General features: G+C 43.2%; 1 protein-coding gene across 3 annotated transcripts in view; it reads right to left on the reverse strand.

Moving 5' to 3' along the window:
• The window catches only part of Ica1 (islet cell autoantigen 1), a 142,325-nt gene that overhangs the window by 43,505 nt on the left and 75,688 nt on the right, over positions 1-23,132 (reverse strand). For all 3 annotated transcript variants that reach the window (XM_029535461.1, XM_021190440.1, XM_029535462.1), the window contains exon 7: positions 687-812. In XM_029535461.1, the coding sequence (XP_029391321.1) occupies positions 687-812 (126 nt within the window). The remainder of the gene's footprint in view (positions 1-686; positions 813-23,132) is intronic.

A 23,132-nucleotide genomic window follows, 5' to 3' on the forward strand; every position in this document is an offset into this window, starting at 1 on the left:
CTCAGACATCCACCTCTGTCTGCCTCCTGAGTACTAGGATTAAAGGCTTGTGCCACCATGGTCCTCTTATTGGCATTCTTAAAAGTATTTTTTTTTTCTGTGTAGAACACCTTTTCTAGAGGTTTGGGAAGTACAGTAAAAATTTACTGCCTCCAGTTTTCTTTCTAAACTTCAAATTCTTTGAGTTCAAGAGGCTGGGCTATAGTAATCTGCACATTCCTGACAACTCCCAGCATCTGGTATTTCACACTCAGTTGGTATCAACAGCACTGAGGATGGACACAGGGCTACCCCGAAGCAAGGACAGCAGTATTAAGACTGACAAAACCAAGTGCCTTGAATAAGCATCACATCCTGAGACATGTAGGGTACTGTGCTAATAGGGTACTGTGTTGATAGGGTACTGTGCTAATAGGGTCTAGATCAGGATCTGGAAAGACACAGACAAAGAAAGGTACTCAGGGCAGAAAGGACACACAAAACAAATGCAGGAAAATAGAAAACTGCACCATGTATACATAGTTGTGACTGTACTGTTGATTAAACTGTAAGGCCTTAAAAAACAGAAACAAGGGTGCATCCAGAATCCATGATGCCCAGGGCATACTTTGATTCAAACACAAAATTTCCCGTTGTCTAAGCCTCTGGTTAGTCTTTATTCATGGAGACAAATACGACTTTGTTACCTGGTATGTTGCTAGCATGTGAGATAAGAGGTTACATCTGCTTGCTCCAAGAAGATCCACCTTTTGACACACATCCATCTTCAACTTGTCAAAGTTTTTTTTCGCCAGGCGGACTTGTGTCTGTACCTACAAAAGGGAAGGCGAATCTCTGAGACACTCAAACCTCCGTGATGTTAAAATTTGCAGGTGAGGAAAGACCAGTGAAGGGTTTCTCCGTCTTATATAAGAAAACGTCCTTAAATGTTCCAGATGAATGAGCAGATCTGACGTCCATTCTTTCCTTCCAAAAGACTTAGACAAGAACTCTGACGACTATACTTTTGTAACAGACTTCCTATATAAATTACACGTTTTGCAGAACGAGATTAATAACTCTGTCTCTGGGCAATTGCAAGTTGGTCACAGTGAAGGTTGGAGACACACACATCCTGGAGAAGATGCTTTGGTCCAGAGTTTTCCATTCTTTGGAGCAGAGTCCCCACACAGTCTTCACTTGGCTTTTCCTAGCATTAATGTCTTGTGTAACATTTGCTAAAATGGAGAAAGTATCATTGACACAATCCTAGTTGCCGATTTCTATATTTTTTTAAGGTTTTTTTTTTTTTAAGCTAACATAATTCTACTGTTTCAGGAGCCAATTGAGGGTTTATATCAAAGAATTTTTCCACAGCCTAAAACATTCCTACTGATAAATTTTCAATTTTTATTACTGAGTGATGAATACCAGTGAAACTCCAACCACCCGTGAACCACACTGTAATTCAGGGAAGGAGTAATGGCCAGGAAAGTTCTACACATGTTAACTCTATAGCTTATGTTGTAGAAGAGTAGAGTTTTCAAATTTAGAGGGCTAGGGACATTGCTGAGTCAGCAAAGTGCTTGAGTAGCATTTGCAAGGCCCGGCATTCCATTCCCAGCACTCCAGAAGTCGGCTGTAGTTGCTCATTCCTGTGATTCCAGCCATCCAGAGATGGAGGCAGAAGGACCAGAAGTTTCAGATCACCTTTGGCTACACAGCAAGATTGAGGCCAGCCTCAGTTACATGAGATGCTGTCTACACACACACACACACACACACACACACACACACACACACCATTCACGAATGCACACATACATTTTTTTTTTAAAGTGAAGTCAAATTTCCCCTTCTAATCCAAGGTGCCACCATATAATATTTTGGATGGGGAAAGCCAGACACTTAGAAAAAGAAAGAACAACATTTTATTGAGTTTTTTGTTTTGTTTTGTTTTATTTTGGTGTATAAAAATCTATACACACTTAATGTGTTCTACTTGATAATTTCAAATATTATTTTGAAACCCTCTTGCATCATAGAAACTGCCTAGTTTCTATGAGTATTACAAGTAATGTTGAGGTATTACATGCTTTTTCATCAGTATATACCAGGCAGCGCAGAGCAGCCTGGGACAAGGCACATACTAAACACGTATTTGTTGATGGGATGCTTCCCATGTCATTTAAAAATGTCCATAATTAAAGCCTTTAAAATACCTTTAGATGTAGTGATTTGGGGGGTTGGTCAGATGGCTCAGTGGATAAGGGCAGATACTACCAAGCCTGATGACATGAGTTCAATTCCTGGACCCCACATAGTGGAAGAAGAGAACAGACTTAGGGTAGGACTGGCTCTCTGACTTAATAACCACCCTACTATGCTCCTTTAAGCACCTTCCCCTACTGCCTGGAAAATCAAGAAGCTCAAAACTGGGTTTTACATAGAAATACAAACTTCACAATGGGATTGTAGGCAACTGGAAAATGATGAGGTTAAACATTTAACACACCGATAGAATTAATACCTCCGAGAATAGAGGATGTAAAAGTAGCATGTACAGCACACACAAATTTTCTAAGGATTCTTCTCAATTCCCTATCTACAGTGCTGAAGAGACCAGTAGACAGTAGCTATTAGCTCCTCTCAGCCTGACCACACTGTGAGCCCCAAACCCTGGAGATTGATTATTCATTATTGCAGAACAAAGACTAAAATTCACCCCCTGAGAGCTCTACCTATAACAAGTTGAAAGTGAGTGGAATACCATTAATGTTCTGCCTTCCTCTGAGAAGAGAAAGGAGATGGAAAGGAGACCATGGGCTCCTGGGGACCGGGAAAGAAGAGGACATCCAGATGGAGAGAATTTTAGTAGCTGAGATTTTTGTTGTAGATCACCAAGGGTCAGCATACTCACCCAGAAGGACCTTTTCAACTGGGGCCCTGAAAATCATGTCCTCCGCGTTTTCCTTTGAAAGGGGAAGGAACAGATTTGGGGCACGAGCTTTTGTGCACGCACTCATTCAATACAAGTTTATAGGGCACATATGAGTCCAGTCCTATGTTACATACGGCAGAGGGTATCTGTGAGGTGCTAATACATCTAATGCATAGTCACTAAACGTTTATGAAAGGGTGCACATTGATATGAACATGCTAAGTTTCTAAGGAGTTGAGAGAAACTGGCAATTACATCACAATGAGAGTGAGTACTGAGAACACAGATGAGGGATGATGAACCGCCGCTGGGGTGGGGTGGGGTGGGGTCACTGTAAAGTGATGGCATTATTACCTCTGGGAGGTGGTGTCATTGTAGTCCCAAGGACTGTCCTTTCTGCATTCTCTTATACTTTGTCCCGTGAGTGACGTTGTAGTCTTCCCTATCTCTGAAATCAGGCTTGACCATGTGACTTGGTGTTGGCCAATGAGAGGCTAGCAGATATAAGAAGACTGGAAACCTGAAAGAGGGAATGCCAGCCTGTACCCACCATCCCTCTCTCCTTCTCAGATTGGCCAGCCGGAGGGTGTGAGCCACATGACATGATGAGACTTAAGGAGGAGCGCTCAGCCATTATTAACAGAACCTGCCCTGCCCTGCAGCTGACTACCAACCTTCGTGTAAGTAGTTACCACGCCAGAAACACCCTGTTAGCAATAGACTGGCAAGCAATAAAAAGATGCTTATTGTTGGAAGCCCTTGAATGCTATGATGATTTTATTTCATGGCCTGATTATAACAGATTATTGAGGTAAACAATCAGAAAACAGGCAATGAGGGCTTCTGAGAAGATCCAATGCCATCGCAAATCTAAGGTATGTAAAAGACTGCCTTACTTATATGAAAGTTTAGATTTTTTCTAACAAGATGCAAATGAGATTGTTTTCCCTTGGGTAGGAGTTTTGATTTTTTTTTTCCCCCTTTACAGGCTTACTCATACGTACTTTGGGGGGCTTGTGTCCTTCGCTCAGAACATAAACCTTAGGAATGCAAACAGTTTGAGACACTCATTAGAGGATTTTGTTGGGATTTTGAAGGGTAGTTTTAGAAACAGATAAGATGTCGATTGTGACCCAGTGAGTTCTGCGAGGCCATATGCTTGGTGTGTCGATGATGATTATTAAAGCACTTTAATGCACTGCTGAGCTCCCGAATGCTGTGCCCTTTCCATGCCGAACAAGGGGGAGGCTATACTGCTGGGCACTTGGAATCCAGAACAGTATGTTTCATAGTTTGTGTCCTAGGTCTGCTCTCTAGAATACACTCAGCCCAGCTCTCTAGAACACACTCAGCCCAGCTCTCTAGAATACACTCAGCCCAGCTCTCTAGAACACACTCAGCCCAGCCAAGGACAAAACTCGAAGGGACACAGGAGAGCACAGACCACCACTGCGTGGTAATTTCACATGCTTCCAGATGCAGTTGAGTGAAAATGTTTTTATTATTATTCCTCTCTATCCCATATAAATTCAATTCAATTCAATTGCATAAACATCTTGAGGAGCCCCTGTGGTTTTCAAGGCTCTTTTAAAATGATTTTACTCAAATGAATGTGTCCTTTGTTTATTTCTTCATTTTGTTTCTGTAGCTCCACCTTTCACTTCTTTCCCAAACTTTAGGAAGTGACCGTGCATATTAGACCCTCTTTCGTCTGGGTCTTGTATTCCACAGGCCACAGAAACTCAATTTACCCAAGAAAGCAGTCATGTCTCCACCCCCAAAGCTACAAGGCATGGCTCTGTGTTCATTCCTCCTGGTGTGAAATTCTACCTCTTAGCCCCCAACTTGAACTAGCCAGGGTATAGGCAAAGGGATTCATCCTTAGTTCACACTGGCCTTGCGACCCAGTGGGAGAAGGTCTTCATATTACTCCACAACCAAGTAATTGGAGCACACCTTTGTTGTTTCCTAAGTGTTTAATTTCCTTTAAGAACAAAAGAAAAAAATTCCACTCTGACTTTTTTTTCAGGTGGTAATTCTCTCTCTCTCTCTCTCTCTCTCTCTCTCTCTCTCTCTCTCTCTCACACACACACACACACACACACACGCATTCTTTAGGCAGTTTTTACTGAGTGCCATATCTGTCATGTGTTGGTAGTGATAGGCACAAAGAAAAGTGGGGATTTTTTTTTTTTTGAGTGGGAAAAATTTTTTTAAATTAGCAAATGCCTAAGGACAGATTAGGGGAGGGGTTCAGAAAAAAAGTCCAAAACCTCTTACAGCAATGACTTATCAAAGCATTTGACTTGGAGGAAGTCAATGGTGGTCAATCTACACTAAAGGGACTGAGCATGGATATCTGTCAAAAAGTAGTCCAGCTGCCAGAGGGGAGTACGAAAGGCCCCAAGAAAGAGGCAATAGGGCATGTCCTAGAACCGGTCGATAGTGGACAAGCAGAGCTGTGCTGCTAAGAACATGGAGGAAGGTGCTATGAGATGAAGCAGAAGGTCAGATCATACCCTGGGGGACAGACTTTTATTTTAGTTTTGACCTAGGCACAGTAGAAAAACCTTGGGGACTTTCAAGCAGGGAGGGGACAGGACTCTTACTTTCAGTGTGGAAAGGTCACTTGCTGCGGCGGGCAGACTGGCAGGAGGAGAGGGATGAAGGTGTGCGGTGGGCAGACTGGCAGGAGGAGAGGGATGAAGGTGGATACGGATAGACTGAAAGTCAAAGGAATGACGGCAGTGCTTTTAGACTAGTGTACTGATGGTCTGGATACAGGAAAGAATGTGATGACCCAAGAGATACTCAGGAGACAAAAGAGGCCTTGAGGAGAGAGCACATGTGTGAAGAAACAGCAGCCTTCCAGTTCCGGTCTGCGCCTACAGGTGTCTTCTGTAGATGCCCCGTGGTCCAAACAACTGCAATATTCTAGAATCTTCATTTCAACGTATGATTCCCCCTTCACATCTTCTTCACACAATGGCCACTCAAGGCATCCTTGCAGGGACTCTGACCCTGCCACATATTACCTAAGCTTAGTGGCTCTACACAATGCCTGTAATCTTCCATATCTTTTATTCCTTTAAAGCCAGTGCCATATAAATAATGGTTCTAAGTTCTGCAGTCAACTTGGGATACACTCCTTTCCCCAGGTATTATCAGCATGTGTGTGTGTGTGTGTGTGTGTGTGTGTGTGTGTGTGAGCACTCTCCTAGGCAGTTGCTTTAAAGGAGATGAGACCCCCTCCCCCACTACTCCTCCATTCTCAGCTCAGTCTTTCTCTTTTCGTACAAATGAACATATTTGCAGGTTGGGTCGATCAGGGGGTGGGGTAGCTTGTCCTCAGAAGTCTCTTTCTCGTTGTCCAGTACAGAAGGCCAGGTTTCTCTTTGGTAGTGCTGATCTCAACAGTTACAGCTGCCTCATAACCAGTGCTCTTAACTTCTAGAAACTTTAAGTCTAACCACACATCCTCCAAACAAATTAATCCATTGTCTTAAAGTCAACTTCACTCAGATTCTCAACTCAGGCAGAATGAATGCAAAATTCCTGCCGAAAATGTCATACCAAGGGTCCCCATCCCAACTCCTGACAGAGTCCCTATTCTCCTCCAAACCCCTCTAATGTCTGTGGTTCTATCACATTCTCATCTTTTAAGCTCCCACCAGAATGGCCTATTAAGCTCTGTTTACTGAAGTTGCAAACTCTTTTATTCTAGCCATAAAACACTTCCAGGTTCAAGAACCACATGGTCAGGTTAAACATAGCAAGGCCCCACTTCTTGGTTGCAATTTCTGTCTCAGTTTCTTTTCCTGTTGCTGTTATAAAATACTCAAACAAAAGCCATTAAGAAAGAAAAAAGTGCATTTCACTTCTGATTCAAGATACAATCTATGGCAGACAGGTCAAGGCAGGGGGTGCTTAGGGTAGCAGGTACTTGTTGCAGTTAGTAACAGCACATCCATAGTCAGGAAACAAGATGAATAAATACTGGCGCTCAGCTTGCTTTCTCCATTTTGAAAAAATGGAGGATCCCAGGTCAAGTAATGGTTCATCCCACAACTAAAGACAGGTCTTCCCATATTACTTAACATAACTAAGATAACCCCTCACAGGCATGCCCACTGGCCCAACTCGTGTGCTTCTATATTCTGTCCACTATGATAGCACTGATCACCATAGCATTTTAAACCCAGTTAAATCCACTGTAATGATGGCAGCTGGAGGAACCAGATCCCTTTCTTAGGACTTGTGAACTTGAAACAAGAGAAAATAAGTCTCAGTTTGTCTTTGAGCAGCAAAACCTCTGAAGGCAGGGAGTCTTGACATTTGAGGTTTTGGTTATGGGCAGAGACTTGGTCTGCAAAGAGAAACAGAAAAGGGAGGCAGCGAGGAGATGGCTTCGTAGGCGAGAATGCTTGCTTTGCAATTATGAGGACCTGAGTTTCAGTCCCCAGTACCCAAACCACGGCTATATGTGCTTGTAGCCCAGCATTACTGTGTGTGGCAGGCCAGTCAAGCTTAGCCAAAGCTTCAAGTTCAGGGGCAGATGCTTAGTCTCCAGGCAACAAGGGAATGGAGGAAGACACCTGATATCTTAGGCTTCTACATGCCCGATAACATCCACACCTGCACACTGAAGTACACTGCTATATATGCTACACATATACAACACTCAATGCTGTGCTCTCTCTCTCTCTCTCCTCCTCCCTCTCTCTCCTCTCCTCCTCCTTCTTCTCTCTCTCCTCTCTCTCTCTCTTCCTCCCTCTCTCCTCTCTCTCTCTCTCTCTCTCTCTCTCTCTCTCTCTCTCTCTCACACACACACACACACACACACACAATTTTTAGAGACCAAAAGAAGATATGGGAAGCAGGGAGACAATAAGAAAGTTTCCTGATCAGCTCCCTCCTTTGCCTTGATGAATTCAAGATTTCAGGATGACTCTCTGTTGCCTGGATGCAGCTGGCACTAACCTTGGTTGACCACAGTTGCTTTCTGGAAATTCTCCTGAGAGACTCCAGCAAGCTTGGTGATAAAGATCCCTTTCTATTTCTGATTATTACAATCTCTGATTTTTTTTTTTTTTGTAGTGGGGAGGTAGTCACAGTTACTGTGACTTTAATTTGCGTTTCTCTGATGACTAATGATGCTGAACTTTTCATTTTTACATGTCTTATATAATTTTAGTAATGTGTCTATTCAGAGCTTTTGCTTAGTTTTAAAAATGGGGCTTGTCGTCTGATTAGTAAGTAATAATAGTTCCTCATATGTTCTGAATACAAATCATTATCAGATATAACTTTGGAAATATTTTCAAGTCAGAAATTGCCTTTCATTCTCTTAGTAGTGTCCTTTGAAATGAAAAGGTTTCACTTTTGATGAAGTTCAATTTACCAAGTTTTCTTTTGTGGTTTGTGCTCTTAGTGTCTTAACAATCCCTTCCCTAGCTCAAGGCAACAGACATGTTCCCTATCCTTTCTCTTCCAGAAGTTTAATTTTCTTTAAAAGTCATATTCATAGCGATTTCAAGTTCATTTGTTATTCATGGTATGAGATTGGGGTGCAGGTCTATTTTGTATGTGGTCAAAACTAACGGTTCCAGCATCTTTTGTTTTTAAAAAGAGATCCAAGCATCCACTGTACCTGGCATCTACAGCAAAATCAGTAAGGAATGTGCCTGCAGGTTCATGTCTGGGTTCTCTCCTCCTTTGCTTTTGTCTATGGGTGTGATCACCCTTTGACCAACACCACACCATGGTGATGACTGTCAGTTCTATTACGTCTTACAGTTAAGGTGCTTTGTTTTGCTGGGCTGTGTGTGCTGGAGACCGACTCTACGGCTTGACATGCTAGCCATGTGCTCTACTGTCGAGGTACATGGCAGGCCTGACTTTAGTCTTCTCACAATTATTTTGGCTATGTCTGGGTCTTCCATACAAACCTAGCAGATTTCCACAGTGAATGTTACTTGGTGCACAACTTTGTGATCTTGGGTCAATCCCTGGAACCCACATAGAGGTGGAAGGAAAGAACGGACTTCATGAGGTTGACCTTGACCTTCACACATGTGCCATGGCAAGCAGGCCCACACCAACACCATGCTCCTAGATGAGATTACTCTGTAAGAAACTGTTGAAGCCAGGGGTGGCAGCATATTCCTGTTATCCCAGCATTCCAGAGGGAAGGCAGACGGAACTCTGTAAATTTGAGGACAGCCTGGTCTACACAATAAGTTCCAGGCCAGCCAGAGATCCATGGTGAGGCCAGAAGAGGGTACCAGATAACACAGAACTGGGGGTACGTGTGGGTGTTAGTCACTGTGTGTTGTGCTGGGCATTGTACCCATGTCCTCTTCAGGAACAGCAAGTCTTGCTAACCACTGAACTTTCTTTCCAGATCTTTAATTTTGATGGTATTGCAATTTATAAAACTTTCATGGACAACTATAACTAGAGACATAATTGATTTTTATAATGTTATCTTATTTAAATTCAACCACTAGTTTTAAAAGTTTATTGTGAGTCCTTTCAATTGACTATAAACATCTCCACAGCATTTCCATCTGTACAATGTTGCTTGAAAATAAAGACAAAGTCCATCTTTCATATTTATGACTATTGTTTAGTTTTTACTATTTTTGTAGGAGGAGTGAGTCAGCATGTTCTGTTTATTTTATTTTATTTATTTATTTTCAAGACAGGGTTTCTCTGTATAGCCCCGGCTGTCCTGGAAGTCACTCTGTACACCAGGGTGGCCTCGAACTCAGAAATCTGCCTGCCTCTGCCTCCCGAGTTCTGGGATTAAAGGCGTGCGCCACCACTGCCCAGCAGGTCAGCATGTTCTGAATAGCGCCCCTCCCCCCCCCCCCCCTCCCGCCCCTCCCACCCTCCACCCTCCGCCCACAATGGCCTATGCATGTGCAGCAGGAGCTTCTGCATTCACTAACGCCCCACAAACTGTCTGAAAACCGGAGACGAACAAAAAACAGAACATGTGACCAGGGCAGCCAAATGGCTGGTGCCAGCTGCGCAGGACGGGCAGTTACAAACCAAGGGGACATGGGCTGAGGGTATAAAGGCATTCATCTGCTCCTCACCTGACTGCCGGAGTCTGAGCCTTTGAGTCTGTGCCTCCTTACCCGCTACCCGCAAGGCTCATTTTGGGGGGGGCTGAGGACTATGGCTACACATTTTCATATTGATATGGTAATGTTGAGTGGAACCTGACAGGAGCAAACACATACCTCAGTTATGAGATAGATGAGGAAACATCTTTGGTAGCTAAGCGGTTACGTCGGCATACTGAGTATACATTTCTCTGTCCTTTGTTTGCTGAGGATTTTTGCCAGGAGCAGACCTGGATTGTATCAAGTGATTTTCCTGTCTCTGTTGAATTAACGATTTGATTTGCTGCTTTTGGTCTCCTCAGAGAGCTGATTAAATTGATTGACTTTAAGCTGACCTCACTCCTTAGAAAGCACACTCAATCAAGCTGTATATATTTCTCTTATTTTAGATACTGTTGGGATTTCCTCATTGGTAGTTTTTTTTTTTTTTTAATAGCTTTATTGAGAAATAATCCACATGCCATATAGGTCACTATTTAAAGTATAAAATTCAGTGACTTTCACTATATTTTCAGACTTGAAACATGCATCTCTCAGTCAACTGTAGAACATTTCATTAAGCTGCCCCCCAGAAACCCCACGCCCATTTCTTTTTATTTCATTTTTAAAAGACAAAGTTTGTGTAGTTCATGCTTCCCTCAAACTCCCAATCTTCCTGCCTCAGCTTCTTGAGTGCTGGGACTGAAATATTTTAATAATCCATTTCCTATCCATATCTATAAGACACATTTCTGTGTGTTGTTCTTCAAATGGCCTTTTCTGGGTTGTGTTGGTTTGTTTTAATGGAGGCGGGAGAATCAGAAATTGTAGGCTAGCCTGTGACACAGCAAGAGTGTATCTCCAAAAAAAAAAAAAAAAAAAAAAAACAAACCGAAACTCGGAAAATAAGTGTTTACCCTTTTCCTTGTCATGTTTCCCATACAATGGCTGGAAATGTGTTGGCGGAAAGCCTTTTAGCTGCAAATGAGATGGATATATGAGTCCACAGACACGCGGGGCCTGAAGCTGCTTGCATGACTACCCTTCACACATCTGCAGGATCTTGCTGTCTTCTTCCTGGTAGTCCATGGTAGTCCATGGATTCCCTCTTCCGTTCCTAACAAAGCTGAGCGTGGTATCCACATGAGTGGTGGTTTGCTTCTCCATGAAGGCTAGCCTTTTGTTTTCTGTATTGTTTTTGGCTTTTTGTTTTCTGTATTGTTTCTGGTTTATAATTTCATTGCCCTATGCTCTTTTTCATCATTTCTTTCCTTCTGCTAGATGATTTGCTTATATGTTTATTTATTTTATTTAATTTTTGAGAAGGAAGTGTAGGTTACAGCTCACCATCATGCTCACTTTCTAAAGTTAATACTTAATGGTACAAGCTTCCTTTAAACATTACTTGTATCCCACTTGGCTTGATACAGTGTGATTTCCCTTCCTTTAACTCAAAATACATTCTGATTTTCCCTATGATGTGTTCTTTGGACCAATGGGCTATTTGGATGGATGTTGTTCTAGTTCTACTTATTTGAGAGATAACAGGTAAATACTTACAACCGATTTACAGCTCAGTTCTGTTTTTGTCTTAGAAAATGTTCTGCCTTTAATCCCAGCACTTGGGAGGCAGAGGCAGGCGGATTTCTGAGTTCGAGGCCAGCCTGGTCTACAAAGTGAGTTCCAGGATAGCCAGAGCTATACAGAGAAACCCTGTCTCAAAAATCCAAAAAAAAAAAAAATGTTCTTCATGATTGCAACTTTTTAGGAATTTATTTGGGAGGTAGGTGCAAGGCTCAGTGATAGAAACCCTGTCTAGCATGAATGATTTAAAGTGGTTCTTATGGACAGCACAGAGCGAAACCTACATCTTTACAAGGTCCAGTCTGCTCCCCAGGACATGGCAGGGAAAATTCACCCATGAACTCTAACAATATGGTTACCCAAATAAGACATGTACATATATGTACACACATATAGCTCTGTGTGTGGGGGGGGGGCACTTAAAGAAAAAGCAGTTATGAATTTGGGAACGGGGTACAATGGAGACATAGGAGAAGAGGCAGGAGGGATTCCAATGTCAGCAGTACTCATGTATAATCTTCTCCAAAAGTTAACATTTAGCAAGAAAAGATGTAGTTTCCAGCATATTCTTCTAGATTTCATTCCGTTTTATGGATAGAGGGGACTATAGGACATAGGAAATACAGCAAGAAGAACTGCTCAGCCTGATGCAGAGTCCGGGCATACTCCTTCTTCCTAAGTTCCTAACTTCCATGGTTGCTGCAATACTGTCCTTATTCTATGCAGTAATCCGTTTCAGGCTTGGTTAAACATCACAGGATGATTTACTGTATCAAACTTGAGGTTGTAAAAATAGGACAGGATTTGCTTGTGCTATTTCCGGCATCTCTGAGCTCTCGAAGCCCACTGGCAGTGTTTCAGTCCCTGCAGACACGAGTTCTGAGGCACAGCTCACACACATCTGGTTACTAAATGTGTCTGACTACAACTCGTGCACATGTGCCCCTTCACACACTGGGCTTCAGTGTTTCTATGGGGCTCTTTCTTCTCTATGCAGTTTAAATACTTTTTTTCCTTAATGGCCATAAAAGTATGACAGGGGCCCAGTCGTTCTTTCTGCTTTCTTGGCTTTCTGTGAAAGTGAAATCATCTGCAATGTATTTTCTGGCTCTGTACACTGCAGGTCTAAGAAGAATGGCTAACACAGAAGCAACGAACTGTTAGACTCCTCTCCATGTGAATAAGCAAGCCTCCTTGACCCCAATGACTGCCTCCATGGCTGTGACAGGAGGGGTATAAGATGGTTGAGGAATATACTGTACTAGAAAACAGGGATAGCCACGGCTGGAGTCAGAAAGATCCGGAGTCAGCTGAAGACCTTCCCAGTAGCCAAAGAAGAGCTAATCCAAGCACGTGCTGATGAAGCTAATTCAGGTAAAGATGGAAAGACACTTATATACTTGTCTATGAGATCTAGGAACAAATATGAAGCCAAATAACTTCACTGGCATTTGTAGAGAATACCTAAACTAAGTCACTACTCTGGGGAATTGTCAAACTGTCTACTCCTGATGTGCTGAGATGCAAGGGAAAGCTAGTCATTCCTGAGTTATCCAAATGCTCACCCAACAAGAAGATGAAATACATTCAAGTTACCCATTTCCAGTAGTGGGGCTGACTTCCCAAGGTTCCACAACAACTTTGCTACTTCAGTGCTTTTGAACTTCAGACTAGTTTAATCATCAGTGCTCCTAACTTCACGTTTATTTAATTCCCTTCTTTCTTCTTTTCTTCCCAAGAAGTGTTACTGAACACTTTAAAGTTCCCGGAGTCTGGATATGTGAAACCCAGTCATCTGCTATGTGAACCTGGGGTAACATTACAAGAGTGGCGAAGTAAAGGACATGCAAGGGAAAGGTATAGAGGGTTTTAGTTTCTATCTTAGGACATAGCTGTAGAAAGAACACCTGAAAAGATAATGCTGGAGGAGAAATCAAGAAGAAATGAGGAAGGAAACACACGGCTATCAAGCAGGCAGTGTTCTAAGCAGAGAGAATGGAGTGTAATAGCTGAGGGGTGGAGTATGTTTGGTTTGTTTAGGAATGGTCATCCCCTGTAGTTCTGTGTATCCTGCATCCCTGATCCTTCTATATCCCTTATAATGTGTAGGTTTGTCTATAAACATAAACCATCATCTTAAAATCAATGGATGAGTTTTTAAAGGTTTATTATAAAAAATGATAAATAAGAATGGTCATAATTGTACTTAAAAAGAACGTGTGTGCATGTGTGCATTTGTGTATGCACATGTGCGTGTGTGCATGCATGTGTATGTGTGTGTGCGCGTGCACGTGTGTGTGTGTGTGTGTGTGTGTGTGTGTGTGTGTGCAGGAGGCACACCTGTCCACAGAGTATATGTGAAAGAAAGAGAATAAGGTTGGGTGTAGTTCCTTGCCTCAATTTGAGACAGGGTCTTTCCATTGCATACTTCAAATTAGTTGGCCTGCCACAGCTGGGGACTGTCCTAGCTCCAAGTCTGGTCTTTCTACAGGCACACTGAGATTACAGGCATGTGTTACTATGCCTGGTTTTACACAGGCTACAGGGATTTGAACTCGGGATCTCACATTTGTATAGCAAATTCCAGGGAAGTATTTTGAAGAATAAGACATTTTTAGAGGCTGGCAATATGGCTCAGCCAGTAACAGGGCTTTTCATAAGCCCGATGAGCTGAATTCAACCCCCCAAACCTGCATAGCAGAAGGAGAGTGCAAACTTCCGCAAGGTGTTTGTGCTCTGACCTCTACATGCATGTGTATTCTACTCTGATAAATACGTACATGTAAAAAATTAATTAGAGGATTTAAGGCAAGAACTTTGAGAGATGTATGTTTTATGTATACAAGGAGGGCTAAGCTTGGGGGTCGGGTAACTCTGGTATTGGAGACTTACAAGTCTGGAATCTGCATGGAGATAAATCTCAATGCCTGGGCCTGTCATGTCAAGACCCTAGTTAGCGAGAACAGCAGAGGCAGAGAAGTGTATGGGGAGCAGGCATGGAGAGGCAGGCCATTTTCCATGAAGAACTGGACAGTGTACTGGCCAAGGTGACTTTTGATTAATGGGGGCAGCTTGGTGAAAAAGGTAGATCTGAGAGAGAGGGAAAGCTGAAGTCAATAAAGAAGTGAAGAGAAGAAAGGAAAGGGAGCCAGGCCGTGTTTCATGCTGCAGCTGTCATGGTTACTAATACTTCAGACACAAGGACGTGATTGTTACTGATTTCATGTCTGCCTAGCCATGTACGACCTTTTAACACCTCAGCAATAATGAATGCGCCAGACAAGGACAGGCTTCCAGCTACGTGTCATGTATAGGACAATAAGTAGCCAGCCTCTCCACACACATGAACACCATTCACACTAGACAGATGTTTTGTGTCCACCTGGACTATCAGAAAGTCCCAGAGATTCAGCTCACCCGGGAGTTGTGACTTACACTCAGGCACATTTTCTAATATACATGGAAAAAAATATAAACAAACAAAAAACAACCCTACCCAATGTCTTCTCTACTCTGCTTTCCAAAGTCCAGGGTTCGGGGGGGGGGGGGGGGTTGATTACAAACCAAAGGTCAAATGGAGGCTGTAGGTTGAAGAGTCAGCTTGGAGTGCACCATTTTACAGACATTTCATACTATGCTTTCCTCACAGTAGAAAAGAGAAGAAAAAGGCAGAAAATGATTTGCCTAAAATCAGCCTAGATGCAGCAGACAGACGACTGACCCCATCAGAATCTGTCCCAGCCCCTGTAAACACAAACTCCAAGCTGGACTCAGGCTGAGTGTGACATCACAGTCTCCTTCGCGCTTCACCTCAGCGCCATGTTGTGGGCTCTGTGTGTGCTACATTACTACCTGCTAGCTAAGGTAGGGGGCTAGATCCACCTCTGTTTTCTCATATTTCCTCTTCCTGGAATGCCTTCCCACTTCCTGTCCACGTGGTTCCGCTCCCTTGAGATCCTCCCCCTGAAGTGCTTCCTCAGTGAAACCAGCAACAGCCTTTCCTTGTCTACCGACACACAGAACTACCATAAACGCTCCTCCCGTGTATGCCCGGCTCATGTCTGCATTATACGCTTCAAGGGGGTGGAGGTTACACTCTCTAATTTTATAAAGGGAAGGCGATGTGCATTGCAGTTTGCAGGCACTCGAGACACCGATGAACAAAGGGAGGTTCGTGGAACCAGTGACCGGGTCTCCCCTCCACCCAAGCTTTCCCTCTGCTGAGGACTGCGTGCATGGTTTTCTCTGATGCTGCCCTTCGCCATCACCGATCCACATATACAGGCTCCCAGCGGAATAGCAGAACACCCCCGTAACATGCCTCTGTTACTATTTCAGTTGGGAAGGAGGAAACTGGGCGGTAAACGAATTAGGCAATGTGCCCAAGTGTACTCAACTGGCAGCGGTGGGGTTGGGATGGAAAAAATCTAAGTTGGGTTTCGCTACGTCACTGAAACCTTAGTTTTGCCAGATCTCAGATCCAAATGATGGTGATGGGGCTTTGGGGATAACTTTCCCTTGTCATTTTGTTAACTGACTGTTAACATTCTAATGCCTTCAAAGTTTGGGAATCTGGCTTACTGTTTGAGAACCCCAATTGTCACTCACAGTGGAATTACATCCTCAGATACAGGATCAGAGGTACAAGGAGCCAAACCATATGCAAATGAATTATGCCAACCCATAGAGCTCAGACGAAGCAGCTCCGATTCTGAGTAATGAAGCTAGTTCTCACATCCTCACGCCTTTAATGTTTACTAGACTGGTGATTTTCCCCGTTGTCAGTTTTTAACTTAAGAAACTAATTCTGTCATCAGAAAACTTAACTGACTGGATTCACTTCCTCTTTCAAGTCACATTGGCGGAAGTATTAACTTGGGTCACATGACCGAAGGCACAGTCCTAACTTTATCAATTTATCTCTAATCTAAGAAGCATACAAATCAGAAGATGGCAGAGGTCAACACTTCCTTTTTAATCCTATTGTTCTGCTGCAATTTTTAACAATTAGTGTGAGTGCAGTGTGTGTGTGTGTGTGTGTGTGTGTGTGTGTGTGTGTGAGACGTGTACATGTAGCAGTCAGAGGATAGGTCTGTAGAGTCTATTCTCTCCTATCTTTCTGTGGGTTCTAGGAATGGAGCACATTAAACCTGTCTGTGCTTTACATTATGGTGTACTGCTACTATGCTTGATGATGGCCCATTACTATTAGTAACTGCCACTCTTACAGACAAGTCATCCAATACACGATGGTCTGGTCCCCTGCAGAACACGATTACACCTGGGGCAGCTTGATTCTCTATAGAATGTTTCCTCTTAGGGATAGGCGAGAGGGCTACATCCTGCTGGAAAAGGTTACAGTCCAGTTTGTTCTACATCAGCAGCCCTGGAACAGTTGGGCTATATCCACAGTGCCTTGACTATCAATCACTCCTTTGACAGTACAGGCCCAACAGTGCCAGCCTCTCACTAGGATAAGAAAGTTCTCCTGTGGCTGAGTTAGTTAACTGCTCTCTGAAACCCCGTCTCTCTTCTGTATCTGCTTAGACTCTCTCAAAAATAAGTGTATCCACCAGACAAAGTTTCTCCAGCAGAATAGGCCCTGGTTGTAAGTATCATTTCCAGGTGGGGCCTGTAAGATTCGTGTTCTTCCTCTTTCCTAAAGATTGGGATGTCATATCCAGCCAACAGTGGAAGGTGAGTGTCCAGGACTACAAAGCAGTTGCTTGCCTGAGTGACTTGATTTTTTTTTTTTTTTTTTTTGATGGAAAGATACCCTTCTCATAGTCCTTCAACTATTTTGGGTATCTCTTTGTCCCATAATCAAGTTTCGTCTATCCTAACAATGCCGGGATAAGTATTGGTATCAGGAGCGGTTCTAAACCTAGTGACATCACAGCTAGTCGACAGTGCAACGCACACACTTCTTGCCAAGGCAACAGCCACCATATTCCCAGAATCCACTTGGCTCACTTCCCATCTTGACCTGCAGCTACAGTACTATCCATACAAAAGGAAGACCCCCCTCTCCCTCTCCCTCTCCCCCCCCCCGTGTGTGTGTGTGTGTGTGTGTGTGTGTCCCTGACTTCTCTTTTTGCCACAACCTCTGCCCTTCTCTCCTACAATAAACCTCATGTGGAACTGTTTGGCCTGGTGTGGTCTTCCTGGAGCTGCTCGATGAACACAACAATAGGGTTGAGAGGCAATCAAATGACTTAAGATTCTAGACATAACATTGGAAGTGGGTTAGAGTTCAACGAATGAACCATGAAAAAAAAAATGGCCAACTATCCAAAGATTTATTGTTTACCCCTTGTGTGAGCAACAATAACAATATTATCTATAATAACAATAATAACAATGGTATCAGTAGTATTGGGTAATTAATGAAATATCAAAAGCCACTGATGTGTTCAAGATTTTTCCTCACTCATTTTAATGCTACTGAAAGTTAGAAATGTTGTACAACTACTGGGGGGGGGGGGAATGTATCAGGATGGAACCAAAAACAGTGAAATGTTAGAAAGTTCATGAGAGTTTTCTTTAATCACAATCTTACGACTCAGAGATGTCTCCAGAGTGAACTTCTGATGCTCAGTATATTATTCTGGCCCCACAAATTAGCTTCCAAATGTTACACATATATTCCGTGGAGAGCTGGGGTGCCTTTCCTACACTGGACAGAGACAAGGCCTTTTAATATTTAGGTCTCAAAGTTATACATGTAAAATGGTGGTGAAATAAAAATGTTGCTTAAGGAAACACCAAAGACTCCACTGGATACAGGGTCCTTTGCCAAGAGCTTCTAAATAATCCTGCTTTTAAAACTCAATTTATCCTACTGTTTCTTTCACATTTTCAGCTATTTTTAAACTGATCTTACTGAGGTGTAACTTCTAAGCAAGAACACATTATGATGTTTACAGTTCCATGAACTTTTAGGTGCACACATGAGTGAACGCACACACACACACACACACACACACACACACACACACATCTACCACTTGGAAACGTGTAGAATATTTGCACCACTCCAGAGGAATCTTTTATGCTACACTCTGTCAATACTGCCTTGAAACTGTAACAAGTAACCTGTCCTGCAGACTCCATTAGAAGGAGAAGGCTTCCGCAGACTTACATTGATATAGTTTTAAATATCCAATGAGTCGTTATTAACTGATGTGGCAATGTGTGGGGGCAGAAAGGGCATTTGAGGCCTAAAAGATCTGGGTTCTATGCCTAGATGAGAGGCTCCCAAGCTTTCCAGCCTTTGGCAAATTAACTTTTCTGACTCTCCACCATCAACATAAGATAAATAAGAGACAAACCTATTTGAGAAGCTTCCTTACAAAGGTGTATTTGGTGCTATTGTGTGGATTTATCCTCAAGGGCTTGTACTTACGACCATAAGAGGCAGCCACACCTATCTGAGCAGGTAGCTACAAAGGTCAAAAACATCTACAAGCTATGCATGAGACATGGATCCTTACTCCCATGGAAATTTCGAACTGATGAGAACACTTGAGACATGGGTATAAATAACACAAAGATGCACTGAAAAAGCATTCTCAGAAGGTTTACAAAATTGTATTTTTCATTATCTGCTATAGTATCACCAACAATATTTTTCATGAGTATTTAATACAATATCCTCCTTACAAATAATATAAGAGGAGCTAGTTGATTTTCTAGCATTCTCCGCATTCAGAAATCTATAGGCTTTTAACCTCTACAACCAAGGTCAGAATCACTATATATTCTGTTGGTACAAGCAGGACCTAAATTGGAAGGTGCTCAGGTGCACTTTGAATGTTTAATTTCCTAGAAAAATGCATGCTGCATCCTATTTCTGTAGAGCAACGTTGGGCTTTAGGTTACAGACATATATATTTTCAGGCTCCAGGAGGACTAGGGAGAAGGCAAACATACTGCCGTGTGCTCCAGCTGAACCCTCTATCAATAAGACAGTGTACTCAACAGAGAAAGGGCTCTGCTATTGATTTCAAAATAACAGCCGAATTCATGCAACTAGTTGTTTTGTTAAGAACTGCAACAGAAATGGGTGGAAGTGGGGGTTGCTTTAACCATACCCCTCAGGGAAATCTATTACAGTTTAAAGTCACAAGATAGCTTTCTCACTTCCCAGGCCACTTATAAATAACCCTCCCCTAGAATACATTTAGTGCTGCAAGAATAATTCACACTTGAAATAAGATCTAATGACCTATTGTGGATTAAAACCTTGTGCGCTTAGGACTTCAGGCACATTGAAGGGAGATGAAAGAAATCTGTGTGCTTACTTTAACATTATTTTGGCCTAAATATTTTTAAGATATAAAAATAAAAAGGAAACAACCAAGAAAAAGGACATTTTAAATGTTCTGTTTTAGTGTTTTTTTTTTTTTTTTTTTTTTTTTTTTTTTTTTTTAATTGAAGACTTGAACAGATGGGCTGGGGAGATGACTCAGGGGTTAGGTGTATTTACTGCTCTACAGAGGATCTGAGTTCACCAGACACCAACAGCAGGTTGCTCACAGTTGCCAGTAACTCCAGTAACTCCAGTAACACCAGGGAATCCAACATCCTCTTCTGGCCTGTGAGGGGCCTGTGCTCTTGTGTACAAAACCCACACTCACCATACCTTTAATTAAAGCATAGAACAAACTAAAATACAACATTAAAGCAAATGGTCTCACTAAAGTTATCCATCTCTCATCTCTCTATCTATCCACTCATCCATTCACCCACTCAGTGAGGTGCTATTTCCAGTTCTAATCACCAACTACTTGTACTGATGGTCATGTAAGCTAGACCATTTTGCAACAATAATGATGCATTTCATTGTGCCTACATTTTTATTATCTCTACCAGCAACGTGTCTCCTACATTTCTCTCTTTTTCGGTCTTAAAGCACCATACATGGGGCTACCAAAGCTACCTCCCCCCAAACCACTTCCCTGTGGCCACTTCCTTGCTCAGGAACTTTCATAATGACATAATGTCAACAGGCATTGAGGCACAAAGGCAGAATTCAAAGCTGCTCCACTGTGCTATGTTACCTCCAAATGACAAACAGACCTGTGAGAATCATCCATAGGTATATTATTTTTAATTATTATTATTATTAATTATTATTTTGGTTTTTTGAGACAAGGTTTCTCTGTGTAGCCCTGGCTGTCCTGGAACTCACTTGTACACCAGGTTGGCCTCGAACTCAGAAATCCACCTGCCTCTGCCTCCCAAGTGCTGGGATTAAAGGCGTGTGCCACCACTAATGAGTGAAGGGTGTGTATAGGAAACTGGCATATTTGGTAGAATAAAGAGAGATTCATATGGGCAAGAAGAGATGTCTATGTATCTAGAAGTATTTGGGGACACAGACATTTGTTGTTATTGTCTGAGATAGGATCTCACTCTGGAGCCTAGGCTGGCCTGAAATTGTAGCCACAAGTGTTAGCATTCTGTCTAAGCTCCACCCCACAGTTACCTGGCAACAGCCAAGTAGGCCTGACTCACTATAAAAGGTGCTGCTTGCCCCCTCCTCCTCCTCCTGTTCTCTTGCTCTCTTGGGCTCTTCCCTTCTTGTTCCCTGTCCTCTCACTCTTACCCCTCCCTTCCCCATTCCCTTTCCCCCTCTCTCTACTTGTGCATGGCCTCCCCTCCCCCTTTCTCTGTCTCTACTACCCTCTTAACTCCCCTCCCCATGCCTAGAATAAACTCTATTCTATACTATACCTTCCTGTGCCTGGCCCCTCAGGGGGAAGGGATGCCTTGGCATGGGTCCACTGAGGCATCGCTGTTGCAGGATTTTCCCTGTCCAATCACATTAGGGCAGTGGGAGGCTTGTCACTGGACAGGAGAAGGGAGGCAGAGCGAGGAGTTGAGGAGACAGAGAAAGAAGTCTCAGTGGAGAGAGAGAACCAGAATGGAGGCTGACATGGTGTTATCAAAAGGTTAGAAGAATTTGATTAAAACTTTATCATTATCATTTGGCTCTGAAATTATATTGGCATCTTGTAAACTGTGTTATTATTGATACATAAATCTGATTGGTTAATTAAGCATTAGGAGTAATGATTCTACTGGGTAATTAGGTGTTGAGAGGAACTCTTGGAGGGGGGGGGGTCAGGGAGATGGCCTGGTGGGAGCCATGTGGCCTCGCAGGGCTGGCGAGTTGGTGGGCCAAGAGTGAGATCATCTGACACAGGGGCTAGCTCTAGAGAGTTGGTGGCGGTGGCAGGAGTGAGGGAGCCTGGCCTGGCCTGGCCCTGCTGACAGTTGGCAGGTTCGTAGGTTCATGTTTTAATATTTCCCATAACACATCCCCTTCCCCCATACCTCAACACACCTCCACAGAACATATCTTTATCTTTGTATAAACACATCACCAAGCTAGCCTCCACTTCACTTTAATCCTCTTGCTTTACCTCTAGAGTGTTGGGATTACAGATATAAAACACCGCACCCACGTGAGTATTTTTCAATATCTTACAACACTGGAGTTTCTGACAATCCAGCTGTCAATCCAGAGACAATCCTGAGTTTCTTAGGGAAAGAAAGTGCCCCGGGGAGGAAGGTACTGTGTGCTGCTTTCCCAGGGCAGGGAAGGAGACAGAGTACTTGTCATTTGGTGGAAAGATCTGCATCTGCTTTCTTAGTGATGCAGGGAGCAGAGCCAGGGGCCTAAGCAAAGGGGCCATAGGACAGATGCAGAAGCCCCGGCTTCTCAGTGAATCTGTGTTCATAACTCCGAGAGGAGATGACTAAAATAAAAACCAGAGTGAATGAGCCACAGTAGCTGGTGCTCATCTCAACCACAGCTTGGTTCATAAGCATTGGCTTAGACATGTGTCTCTCTCTCACACCGAACACTGAGCCCATTGAGGGCTGCCATCAGCCTTGTCTGACTGGATCCTCAACACTAAGCCCGGAATCCGGCACAATGCAAGGGCTTTGAGTAAAAGGTCTCTGAATGGATGGACGAAGGAAGGAATGAAAGGAAGAAAGAGAGGAGAGGAGAGCCTGATCAACTGAAGTCATTATACCAGACAGAGCCTTGTGACTTATTTACACCAACCCGATTTAATGGCTGATGTGAGAGCCACAGGGATTAAAGGGTTTGTTGAGGCCTAACAGTGAATGCAATGCTAGAGCTGGACCCAGAACCCAGGACAGCAGGGTCCTTCTCCTCCTCCCGCTGTGAGAAGCCAGAAGACAGTCCTTCTCACAGCCATTTGTCAGCTGGTTGTTGGGAATGCAAAATACATTTTCCCATGGATGCAATTTTTTTCCCCCTCTCTTTCTCTCTCTCCTTTTTTTTTTTTTTTTTTAAATGGTGGTTCGGTTCCCAGGCCAGGCCACAAAAGCTTATTTACCCCAGAGCCCAGCTCAACTATAAAACCAGCGGTAGCTCTGAGGCCTCCCTGAATCCCCAGCTCGAGCTGCAGTCCAAAGGGCAGGTGGGCAGCTGGCTCTGCAGGGGGGTGGGCAGACCAGCCTGGAGTAGACCAGGA

This window comes from Mus pahari, chromosome 2 (assembly GCF_900095145.1).
Source record: "Mus pahari chromosome 2, PAHARI_EIJ_v1.1, whole genome shotgun sequence".
Lineage (NCBI taxonomy): Eukaryota > Metazoa > Chordata > Mammalia > Rodentia > Muridae > Mus > Mus pahari.